The 12721-nt window shown below is 38.4% G+C and overlaps 1 protein-coding gene across 6 annotated transcripts in view; it reads right to left on the reverse strand.

Annotated features, from left to right (window-relative positions):
* Positions 1-12721, reverse strand: part of INPP5A (inositol polyphosphate-5-phosphatase A) — a 419473-nt gene that overhangs the window by 98129 nt on the left and 308623 nt on the right. For all 6 annotated transcript variants that reach the window (XM_054034303.1, XM_054034302.1, XM_054034306.1 and 3 more), the window contains one exon: positions 809-893. In XM_054034303.1, coding sequence (XP_053890278.1) covers positions 809-893 — 85 coding nt within the window. The remainder of the gene's footprint in view (positions 1-808; positions 894-12721) is intronic.

Consider the following 12721-nt stretch of genomic DNA (forward strand, 5'->3'; position numbering starts at 1 on the left):
ATGAAATTTTGGTCTCATGCACAAAGCCCAGCTGAAAGTACTTTGCATAAAGGACCTAAGCAGCAGTTTAGGGAACAGAAACCTCCCCACTCCATCCTGCAGCCCCCGGACTTTGGTCAAAATATGAGTCCCACTGATCACACTTGCAATTCCCCCTAGGGACACACAAAATTCCTGCTGTCCAGTAAAGAAGACAATCACAGAGCAACAGTTTGCAGTGCAATCCCTCTGCATGTGCCCTTTACAGTATGCTCCCCCACACAATAGAAATGTAGTGTTTCAGCTACATTTGGGGCCTTGCTCCAGTGGAAGTGGAATTGCCATGATCTGGCCCATAGTGATTATAGTAAATTCATCTTGTTTGAGGTCCATTTTAAAACTCCCTGAACTGAGAGAATCACTGGCTGGCAAATGAACATTCTACAAACAGCAAACGAGTCCTCTTGATCCTCAGAAATGCGAATCCTAGCACTATCGCCTCTTGAACCTTCAATGCCTTTCTGGACAAAAACAACCTGGTTTTCTCACAATAATGGCATAAATAACAACCTTTCTGTTCCAAGGGGTTTGATTACCATAATACAACTACCTCTTGCTCGCTCAGTGATGTTATTTTATTATTTAATCAATTTTGAGTTACCTGTTAGATGTTCATGTTGAAAGCCCCTAAAAGTATTCCTTGGCAAGTTTGATATCAACATTAAAATTGCCTGTTAAGTTATTTTCTGTTTTTCTCTCCAAAGGGAAACAATTTTAGAAATGAAAACCCTTAGATAGCACCCAGAGATGAAGAAAGGAGAAGTCCTACCTCTACTACTGATTTGGAATCCAGTCGAAAGTTGAAATCTCCAAACACAAAATATGAAACCTTCTCAAACCGCTGATCTCTAATTCTGAAAAGGCAGACAAAAATACATTAACTGCTGTCTAGTCAGCTTTCTGTGTAAAAACAAAAAAGCCCTTTACAAAAAAATCCCTGGAATTGTAATTGCAAAATGTTAAAATATATTGCAATGAAAGCTATGTATTCACAATCACATTTAACTTTTAAGCACAGCATTAGCAAAATTATTCGTGGAACAGTCAACAACAGCATTAATTTATTTGGAATAAAACTTCACTATATAGTAACAACTTGTTTGGTTTATACTGTTATAAGCATGCAGATGACATGTAGTTCTGTTTCTTCTTCCTCAAATCAAGATGCGTATGGTTTATTTGCTTTCCCTGGTTAAAACAGGGGCTTGTATATGAGTAACCTGACTGCAGTTCAGTCCAGACAAGTGAAGAGGTGCTTGCTTAGAGGCCAGGGAAAGCATCCTGAGAAGATGGTAGAGATAGTGACTAACTCCAGTGGGAGTTGGGGGTGCTCAGCACCTCTGAAAATCAGCTCCTAAGTGTTTCAAGGTGGACTCTTAAAAATTGTGACACCCAAAATTAATGGACACTTTTAAAAATATCTGCCTCAAACTCTGTTGCTTCAGTTTAACATCTGTAAAATTGAGGTCCATAATGTTTCCCCATGTTTATTCAGCACCTTGAGATCTATGGATGAAAAGTGCTATAGAAGTGCTAAGTATTATTTGTTACTATTTGGCCTGATATTGATCTATGAAGTCCTATGTAGCCTGGGTTATGGCTCACTGAGAAAGCTCCTCTCTGTGTACCATTATCACAGTCGAGACACATGAGCTAAAAATCCTTAGAATTGCATGTCTGCAGGAAGATATTCTCACTGGAAGGCCTTGGACTCTGGAATTGGCTATCACCAAGACAGTTGACATTCAGGATATGGTATAAAGCTTACATCTTTTCTCAGGCTTTTGATCAGAGTTGAGAGCTGAGTGAGGGGTGGCTCTTTGTTTATTTTTTTCAGTGATTATTTTAAAACTTAGGTCAGCGCTAATTATTTAATACCTTTAAAAATTGTACATGCTTCTAGAGAGCTTGGTATTGGCCAAATCTTTCAAAGTGGAATAAAATCAAGTAAACCAGTCATTGAATCAGCACCTCGTTTTGGGAACAGAGACCAACTAATCAATCTCCTATTATCAACTGGTGAAGACATGAAGTAATTGACCAAAATATTATGACTACAATTAGAAAAAAAATCACTAGACAAAAAGCACAAAATACTTTTATACCATATTAGGAGCACAGTGCACAACAAAGAAACAATAAATCTAAGGCACTCTGGAAGTAAATAAATACATAAGCATGATGATGCCAGAAATCCCAACTGAGCTGGAGGTAAGGGCCCACATGGATAGCTAAAGAATTATAAAGAAACCTACAGTAAGTGGCCTTCTGGAGCTATAATGCCCAGAAAGGAGACATTTGTTTAAAATGGCTTTAAACATTTTAATAAATTACCCCCATTTGGACATTTCAAAGCTATAAAGTAAGAAAACACCTGGGTCTTTAAATGAGATACTGCTTTGCTTGTAAAGTATCCCTCCACATTTTTACCCAATGGCAATCTATTACATAAACAATATTATTTCACTGAAAAATTCATGCACACTGAACCTATGACAGTGATTATTTGAAGAAAATTCTCCTGCAAAGAGCTATCCTTTTCTGCTAAGAAAATCTCGAAGCCCTCCATTCAATTGACAAATTATTGCAGGTACTATTAATAAATACTATCCACTGTCAACTGCAACCAACCATTAAGAAAAGCCTGTCAGTTTTGACCTATACATAACATTAGTTTGATTAGTCCCCTCATGGCACTTTAAGGGAAAATGAGAACTTAAAAGTTAAACCATTTACATTACCACAATTTGCTCACACTATCATTGCAAAATCTGATATACGATTTGTACACAAGAAAAGCTCCGTCTGCTTTGCCAACTTTCCTGATTCATATCCCAGTTTTGGCTTTGCTCGGTGCCATTTACTGCTGACAAAAAGCTGAGAGATATCTCTGGAATGACATCAAGGTCTAAAGAAGTCCTCTTAAAACAAACTGATATTATGAAGATGAAAGCTGTAATTGTATTATGCAAAGACGATTTTTTCAAATAAACACATTGTGCCAAAAAACTCCCACTTAGAACTTTTGATAACTAAATTAATTAGAAAAATCTCAATCAGTTACTGAGGAACAAAACAGCAGATTGCCAATGCTGAAAATTTTATTAATTAATATAATTAATAACTACATATCAATTTAGGGAAACAAAATTTTACTAGTTTGGTCTAGTTTAGTCTAGTTTGGTCTTTTGTGCATGTGCACACAATTGTTGCACACCACTTTTTGCATGCCTCCAATCTTACGGTGCTTTGCACGTTGACTGTTACTAACATGTCCCTGTTAGTAACTGGTGTGCCCTCCATCCCCTTGTGTCAAATGTCCAGAATGATGCTTCCCTCCTTTAAAAAGTGGTGCAGAGCCATATTTTGCCCATTTGCTCCTGGATCCCAGTTTATCATTATTCTGGCAATACAATCACAATTGCACACCAGAAGCCCCAGGACATGCCTTCTGCAACTGCTTGAAGCCACGCTGAGACCCTGGATCTCATCACCATCTGGGGAGAAGCGTTGGTTCAGGAACCTCTTGCGGCCAGCCACAAGAATAAGGACCTTTTTGTGGACATTCCAAAGCAGATGTCTGCGAGGGGTCACTACTGGGACACTGACCAGTGCTGGATAAAGAATAAGCAGCTCAGGAGAAAGTACATTGAAACAAGGGATAAAAGGAGACAATCGAGTAGAGGACATGGGACCTGTCAATTTTTTGATTAACTGGACAGGATTTTACATAATTACAGTTCAACCAGAGGACAGCCAGCTAGACCCACTGGAGGCTGACCAGGAGGATGCCTGAAAGGAGCTGCCCCGAGAGCTAGGATCCATTTGGGACCCAGGAGCCTGACGATGGCCAGCTGGAAAGCCAGCCCCTGTCCGCCCCTACTACTACTGACCTCAATTCCTGCCCTGCATCGGTTGAACACAAGTCCCAGCCAGAAACCCAGGCCAGAACTGAAGAATCTGATCCCCTGGAGGGAACTTTGGCATATAATTACCTATATTTACAATATATTGTATATTATTATTGTTGGCGGAGGTGAACTAGGAGCTCCCACCTCCCTCCTAACTCAGTCCTTTTGCTGCTTCCAAGTGGCAGCTGCAGTCTGTGCCTCTCCCCCCACCCTTCCTCCCGCAACAAATTTGAATAACTGAAGCATTCATTTGTGCAATATTCAACATTTATTGAGACAGGACTTAGAGGAAAAGAAATGTGGTTGGTTTTTGTAGTTTACATGAGATATGAGTGCACACTGCATACCCTGGCAAGGCACAAACTATATTGCTCTCGGCTGAGGTACAAAAGCCCCGTAACACACATTGGAGCTGATAATCATGGTAGGATCCTATTTGTTTTTCTCTGTACTTTCTCCGAAGTCTGCAGGGGAGATATAGCAGGACCTAAGACTAAGAAATAGTTTTGTTTCACATGTTACAGGGAATGGCTGGATGCCCTATGCCGCTGGTACAGCTTGCAAGCCCTTTCTACTTCTACAGTGGTTCTGGGGGGACCATAACTTCACAGAGTATCAAGCTGGTCTACCCTTTACCTTTTTGAATAAGACCTTTCTCTGCTTCCTAGTCTCCCATCTCAGTACAGCAGAACCTCAAAGATACGAACACTAGAGTTATGGACTGACCGGTCAACCAGACACCATGTGAAACTGGAAGTAACCAACCAGGCAGCAACAGAGACATAGAGGGTTGATCTGGATACCTGCTGAGTCCACTAGGCCAGACCACCTAAATCCTGGTTCCTAACACAAACAGGCAAATTCCCACTTGACTACCATTCTATGAATACTCAGACCATAGTTAAATGTTCCTTCCCTCTGTCAAAGTGGCCTGTCTATGGCTTCATTAGCTAAGCAACAGGGGACAAGCCACGTCTTCCAGAATAACTGGACCAACCTCCACACCATTAACGTCCACAGTGCAAACAATTCGTTCGCCATTAATTTAAAAAGTACTGAGTTCTGAAAGATCCTGCCATCATGGACCCTCCTAGACCATGCTGCATTTGTGTCTGTAAACCTGCCATGGTGGTCCACCAGTCCTTGGAGCACCATTGAAAAATACCCCTTTCTGTTTATAAATTCTATGCCCTGGCTGGGGGAGAAGGCTAGGGGAAGGGAGAGAGGGTAAATGATAGGCACCTGAATTCCCTCATTTGTCCCAATACAGTTTGGGAATTCCATGCAATGCAAAGCTATCAACAATCTCCTGAGTATTACCAGCTTCATGATCTAGTTAGACAGCACCTTGTGAATGGCATAACAGACCTATATGAGAATGGCCCAAACAGCTGATCTCCCCAAAATTGGTTACAGACTGGAAACATCCTGGGGTGCCCAGTTTCCAGATGGCAACGGTGACTGTTTCTCCACGGCGATGGCGGACTGTATTGTTCGTATGTTGTCGTTGCAGTTTTGTGGTCAGTTATGCACAGATCTCAAACAAGGTAGCCCTCCCCATCCTGAAGTTCTCGCGCTGCTGCTGGTTATTCCAGCTCTGCAGAACGAGCTACTCCCACCAATCCACACTGATATCCCGGGCTCAGAAATGGCACTGAAAACTATGTAGGTGATCTGGGAACAGCTTGGTTTCCTCCTGTTCTTCTGCCTTATCCTGATGCCACCACTGCAGAGTATCTTCCTGTTCCTACATCATCTGGTTGGTGTGAAAGTCCAATGTCAAATTCATCTGGGTCTGAGGGCTATAATACAGCCCAAGCAGCCAATGCCTATTCGTGTTTGCCATCATAGCTGTACGGAGCATTGCTGGGTTCATGCTGGCCAACAGCAATTCAAAAATGTCATGAGCCCACCTAGAAATGGGGTGGAGACAGTGGAAATATGGGATTTCTTTTAAAAATGTGAACGAACCTGACTTCCCACAGTTCACAGTGAAAATAATCCCAGGACACACACCGCTCAGCAATGAATGATGGGATACCCCTGGAGCTTTTAGTTCACAGCAAAGTGTTGCTGCGTGTTCACATAACACCAACTGAAAATGGATCAGGCATTCTGTGTGTAGACTATGGTGTGACCCAGATACAGAGAGTTTCCTGATGTGCATCGAAATGCTTCAGCTTAAAGGCCTGTGTATACACAGCCTGAGTTTTGTGGTCATTCCCTTAGACGTTGGTACCTGCCAGGGTACTTAAGAATTCCATGCAAGCTTACTCTACTTATAAATTCCACAGATGCTAGAATCTGTGAACATGTAGGCATTATAGCCTTTTTTAATGATTAATAGCCACAAACCTACTTTTAATAGGCTTCAAATTGGTTAACTAAAATATATAGATGTGAAGCAGTGCCCTGGCTACTAAGACTTTTCCTTTATCCAAGGAAACCTGAATACTAGAGAGACTTCAGTAGTCTTGCTATCTCGAGGGCCTAATACTGAAATCTTTGCTTTCAGTCAGTCATCCCAATTAAAATCAATGGAACTGTTGGCGTAAAAGCTACTCCTCTTGATTAAGATTGCAGAATCAGGATCCAAGTTGGCAGGGGCAGAGATAGTAAAGGAAATTATTTGCTCTTCCATTGGTCAATGAAAGAAGCAACACCTGCATTAGAGGGATCCGACTGCAACAGAATGCATGATAACTCAGTATACAATATTGTTTGGTCTGGACTCAGAAAAAAAATTCAGGTGTTTAGGCTAGAATGAACCGTCTCTGAAAAATGTTCCATTCCTCTTGGTCCTGCCAGTTACAATTATAAATCTATACAGTTCATTAAGTGTCAAATACACGGAGAAATGAGAAAACACCTTCTTCTCCCTCAGCAAGCAAGGAAGAACAGATGTTTTGTTTTTTCAAACAAGATAGGAGAGCTTTAGAATTTGTTTTATTGTACTTTAGTATTTGCCATTATCACAATTTCCTTTGAACATGCCATGAATCAAATAATCCTTTAAAAGGTTGCAATGAATCACCCAATGGAGTGATAAATCTGAATCATGTAAAAAGAAAGCAGTCAACCCATGTCACCAGCATTAATTTAATGTTTCTTAGTGGGAGGATCTAGTGTTATTTCATTTAGCTTTTATTTGCTGTCTGTATCCGATTATCAAAAAAACTTAAAATTCTTGCAAGTTTTAGGTCTTTCTGTACAGTTTTATTTTTTTTAACAGTTTATGGCAGGATATGGGACAGCAGATTAGTGAACAAAAATGTGACAGCTGCAGAGAATTATGAAGTGTTTTTTTTTCAGTTTTACATAAAAGAGCAAACTAAAATCCATCAAGTTCTAAGTTGTGTTTGTGATAACCATTGAATAAAAAGACCAAAGAAAGCTCTCCAAAAAAGACTAAGCCATTCCCTCTACAAAAGAGAAGTTTTTTCTTTGAATTGGGTGGGGGGGACACTTTCACTGCTATAATCATTTGGTCAAAAATGCACTGCTCTTGCTCCACAAGGCAGTTCTTAAGTGCAAAGAATTTTGTATGTACTAACATCATACAATAGATTCCTATTATGCTTCTGTTCATTTTAGATACCAGAATAACATTTCTAATAATGTCAACCTTATTCAATGTTATAAAGAGGGGTCACTGTACATACAAACTCATGGTGAACACAACTGTAAGTTAATTTTGTTCTTAATTTACTGAATGACATGGATAATCCACTTATGCTTAATATCTGATTGCCCTCCATTTTAAAAATTTTCAGAGCTATAAATGTTAGTGGGCATACAATTATCCATTCTTCTTTTAGTCCAATCACAGTATGGGATTCAGTGATGACCTCATTAGGCACTGAAGTCACAAGATACTAAATGCCATATAAAGTAGTATTTCCTTTTATTGATTCCAAATGAATAGACCTTTTAATTTCATATAAAGGCCCTACACTTCTTGTATTAATGGTAAAGTAAAATGGAGGGACCAATCCATACCGGTGCTGCACTCATTCTTATGTGTCACAGGTCATAAATCATGTTTCTTGGCACTGCAGTAAGCTGAGCCATTCTATGATTCTTTCCCAGTGAATTGTGGGAGAACTTTTCTGTCTGTTGGACACAGGAAGAGAATTGTTGGAAGGCACTGGAGGACCATTAGCACTCAAAGCACTCAAACGGTTTAGCCTACATCCCCACTGCAAAGTGGGTGGGTTGGCACTCAGGCTTTAGCCTATAGCCCCAGACAAGTGCACTTGTCTGTGCTGAGAGCACCAGCAAACCCAAGCCAGAGGGCTGTGTGTATGGCTGGGATAAGGTTAGGGACCAAACCTGAGTGAGAGCCTGAGTCAACTATGCAGTCAACATACCCTCAGGGTTCGATCCTGCAAGCACTTACACAGGCAAGTAAAGTTACTCATATGCATAGATATTTGCAGGACCAAGTCCTAAATTTGGGCTACCATTATTAATCAAGTAAAGGCACAAAGGCTGAGATTATTAAAGTTGCCTAGGGAATTAGAACTTGCAATTAAAATGAATGGGAACTGGGCACCCAAAATCTCAAAGTGTCTAATTATGTAATTAATCAAAGATAATATGGAGTATCACACGTAACAGTTTATTCATAATGTTTATTTTTAAATCAGCAATTCAAAATTGTCAAAAGCAATTAAAATCCTTTTGTGATTTATTTGAGTGTTACTCAAAATATGCATTATTCTAGTGAAGATCAACAGTAGGTTTATAAAAATTTACTCTCATTTATAAAGTTATCAGGCCTACTGTACATGTGTTCTCAATTCATTCAGGCCAGAAAATAATAGGACATTATTGACTTTCTCTTTACTTTCACACTTATCCCTAACATACTGTCATTGAAAAGGACAGGAGAAAAAACAGCTAAATATCAGTAATTTGGTGGTGGGGGAAGCAGTTGAACATAATTCAGTGTGACAAGAGGCAGAGTGATTTGGCTAAACCATTTCTCAGGGTACTTTGTAAAGAGGATCAGCTGCATTATTCCTTTAATAGCCATGTCTAATGCAATAGCCGGGTGGGTTTTGTCCCAAGTCAAGGTATCAGCAGCAGGTCAGAAGGTAACATTCTGTTTACACGATTATTTCCTAAAGCACTTATCTTGCCTTCGGTGTGAAAGTTGACTTTTCTGTTTGTAAGGGGGCCTAAAGAATTGAGGGAATGGGAAAAATTAGCTACACTGAGCTGGAGCTGAATAGAATTAAGTGGGAGGTCTGAGAAAGTCCTGTGGTGGCACTCAGCAGGATACCTTATTAGCCGCGTCATCGCAGTTCATTCAGGCAAACCATAACAGTGTCACCAACATTCCCACACAAAGACAAAGTTCCTCACACAGTCTATAAACATGCTTCCCCTGGCCAATTTATCCTAGCTTGACACTACTGAAAAGAGGTTTTTGTTTTGTTTTGTTTTAAAAACAGTAACAAAACAAAACAACCTTCCTCCCTCCTTTTCCCCCATAGCTCTGCCAAACTGGCTGAATTGAGGATGGAGAACAGATGAAAGGGTATTGTCACATTTCTTGGGAAGAAACAATCCAAGGGTCAAAAATGTTATTCAATGAGCATATTTTTAATCATAACAAAAAGTGGATAAAAAAAATACGGAAACGTGGATAGCCCTTAATATTTACCTATTTTTCTGGTTAGTGAACAATCTCACTAGAATTGCTATATTTTGTGTGTATTATACGTGTAAAGGAATTAGTTGTATAAAACAACATTTTAAAAAATATTATATATTTAGAAAAATAGTTACAAAATAGCTCTTGCATCAATAAAGTACCTTATAGTACTAAAGAAATCAGTAACAAAATGTTTGGTCTGCATATTAAGCAAGCTACAGACCTGCTAATATAGTGGTAACTCAGAGGTAGTGAGAAATACAGAATTATAAAAGTAATTCAAAATATATTTAAGTGATCATTTTAGCATTTTAAAAGGCACATCTTGCATGTGAAATTAGAGGACTGTAATGAGACATCTGACACAAAATGCAGCTCAACATCCATAAATAAAGTTGTTTATAAAGAGGTATGTTGTAAGTATATTTGTATAGCATCATATCATAATAAAAGGGATCTTAAAACCAGAAATAAGCAGCACAGGGGTGGTAGATAGCAGTATAACCTAACTGAGTCACCGTGGTATTCAATTTTTAGGTTAAAACATTCATTTTGTTTACTGTTAATCTCATTAGAGCTTTGAACCAGAAGGGATCTATTTCAATTTGAATCTACTAAAATAATGCTGAAGTATGTCTGTGCATGCTGGGGTAAAACCTTTTCACATTTAACCTGATCACTGAAGTGTTCAGAAAGCATTGCAGAGTTTGAAACAATAGGGAAGTTTGCATACTTGCTATGTGCAATGCAAGACACTGAAGCCCCACGGTTCACAGCAACTAGAAAGGGAGTCATAGAATAGTGTTAGAGTGAAGGTCACAGAAAGGTTACTGGATAGGAGACAGAACCACTGATAAGTATTTAACAATCAGATACAGGTTCCCAATCAGATTAAAGAGAAAACAGTAATGGAGCATTAAATTATATACTTTTCACTTCTATTTATCTTTAAATTCCAGTGAGTCCTAATAACAACTCCTATAGTGACTTCTGGTGGAAAGCAAAGGAACAACTACCGTGAAATCTCTGTTACACTATCACAGCCTGGCCAGGACATTGAAGGTTGAGCTACCAGAGACAATTAAGGTTTGACTAACACAGCATGAGACATGTGGCCTTTAGGCTCCTATTCCCATCAATCCCACCTTCACTTTTTTTTAAAAAAAAAATTCAGCCTAATACTTACATTGGCCACCTCTTCCTTAAATTTTTTTCTATAGGAATCTACAAAAAAGGACCACTAGATTTAAGAAATAATAATGAATTTTTAAGAAAAGTTAACTGGTGACAGTCTAAGTGTACCTAAACAGACCTAATGTAAGTGCTTTCAGTGGCACATCTAAAAATGTTGCAATATTGTCATTAAAAAGCTGAACTTTATCATATCTCTGTGCCCTACTCTTTTTGATATAATAGCTAAAACCTATTAATAATATCAAAACATCTCTAAAGGTCAAGCAGAAAACAACAAGATGAAAGGAGTTGTCAAGAAGCTAAGGCAATCATCTTAATACTCAAGGCATTTGCCAGGGCTGTTTAACTAATATGTGATGTTCACTTTTAATTTCAATATAGTGCCATTTGGGCAAAAAATGTTCTATTTTTTAATTAATTACCATGTCAGTAGCTATTAAGATTAAAACAAAGACCACATCAATAATAAATATTAATCCAAAGAAAGGATTACAAGAAGAGCAATAAAAATCAATTTTTAGAGCTGGAAAACTGACTTTTTCTAGTTTGACTGGTATTTTCATTATATTGACAAAACCATGATCTTACCTGACACTGACATTCACCTAATGTAATAGCAGCCATGTATAATGATGTAAGTACTTGTCAATTTTACTACAGTAGAACACAATTCTATTACTCTGAGGTTAAGTTATAAGGAAATTCTCTTGCTCTTCATCAGATGTAAAACAACACATATGGATTAAGAAATTCGAGAAACTTTTTTTTTTTTTTTTTTTAAATAGTTCCCTGTTATGTCATGGGAGATTAAAACTCTTCCAAATAATTTGTGAAACTCAGTGTTAATAATCTTTATACTTACTCATTGATAGAGAATAGACTCCTACTACTGTATGTCTTAATACACATCGTAAGTATAGCTACCCTATAATATATTAAAGGATTGGGTAAAACAAAACACTGTGACAATTTAATAAAAAACATACCCGGAAACTGGGCCATAAAATGTCCTGCAGAATATTCCAGCATGGGGTTTTATTCTACTACCTCAGGAAAGTTAGAAATGCAAATCATACTTTTGCCTTTTTGTGATACAATTAGAAGTGATCAGAGGATAGGCATTGCATGTCCTTGTTAGGTAACTAACATTACAAGAAGAAGATTAAATAATACTACTGCCACCACTTTCTCTCCAAATAGAAACACTGACATTTTTTTTTATTCACAGGGTGGGTACAAGATGTGGCAGAAGCTTGCCACCATTACCCTTCCAGTGACCTCAGCCTGGAAGCACCGCTCTGTGGCTCTGGGAGATAAAGGAGCCACTAAGTCAGTCCTCCACCACATATGTAGAAAACACTGATAATAAATAAATAAGATGACTTAGTGGTGAAAACAGATCTGTATAATCTGGGAATGTCAAAGAATGTCTCCCTAAATTTTAAAATGCCATTGGTCTGAATATATCCTTAAAAATATAAATGCATGTTTACCATTTGAAAAAATAACTTTGTAAAATTATGTAATAAATATGCAACCCCCCCTAAAAATACTACCCAATTTAAATTCAAAACCCATGTGTGCATGTTATCTAAGCAATACTCATTAGTTAATTTTCTGACCAATAGTGTCAGATATGTAAAAGGCTGAGCCAGTGGAAAAACAAGAGGAAAAAGCCCCCAGCCTTTGACTTTATCTGACAGGTTGAAGGTAACAAGATAATTTTGCTGGATTTATTCTTTGTGGAACATATTATACAAACACACTAATTTTGAGAGCACTTAACCCTAGTTTAAAGAGCGGGAGGGAGAAGAGACTGAATATTAATGAGATGGACCCAATGTGTTTAATGAAAAGTTGCTTTTTCTGAATGTGACATTGGATGTTAAACCCTGGTTAGAAGATATTTGAATGG

This window comes from Malaclemys terrapin, chromosome 7, assembly GCF_027887155.1.
Source record: "Malaclemys terrapin pileata isolate rMalTer1 chromosome 7, rMalTer1.hap1, whole genome shotgun sequence".
NCBI lineage: Eukaryota > Metazoa > Chordata > Testudines > Emydidae > Malaclemys > Malaclemys terrapin.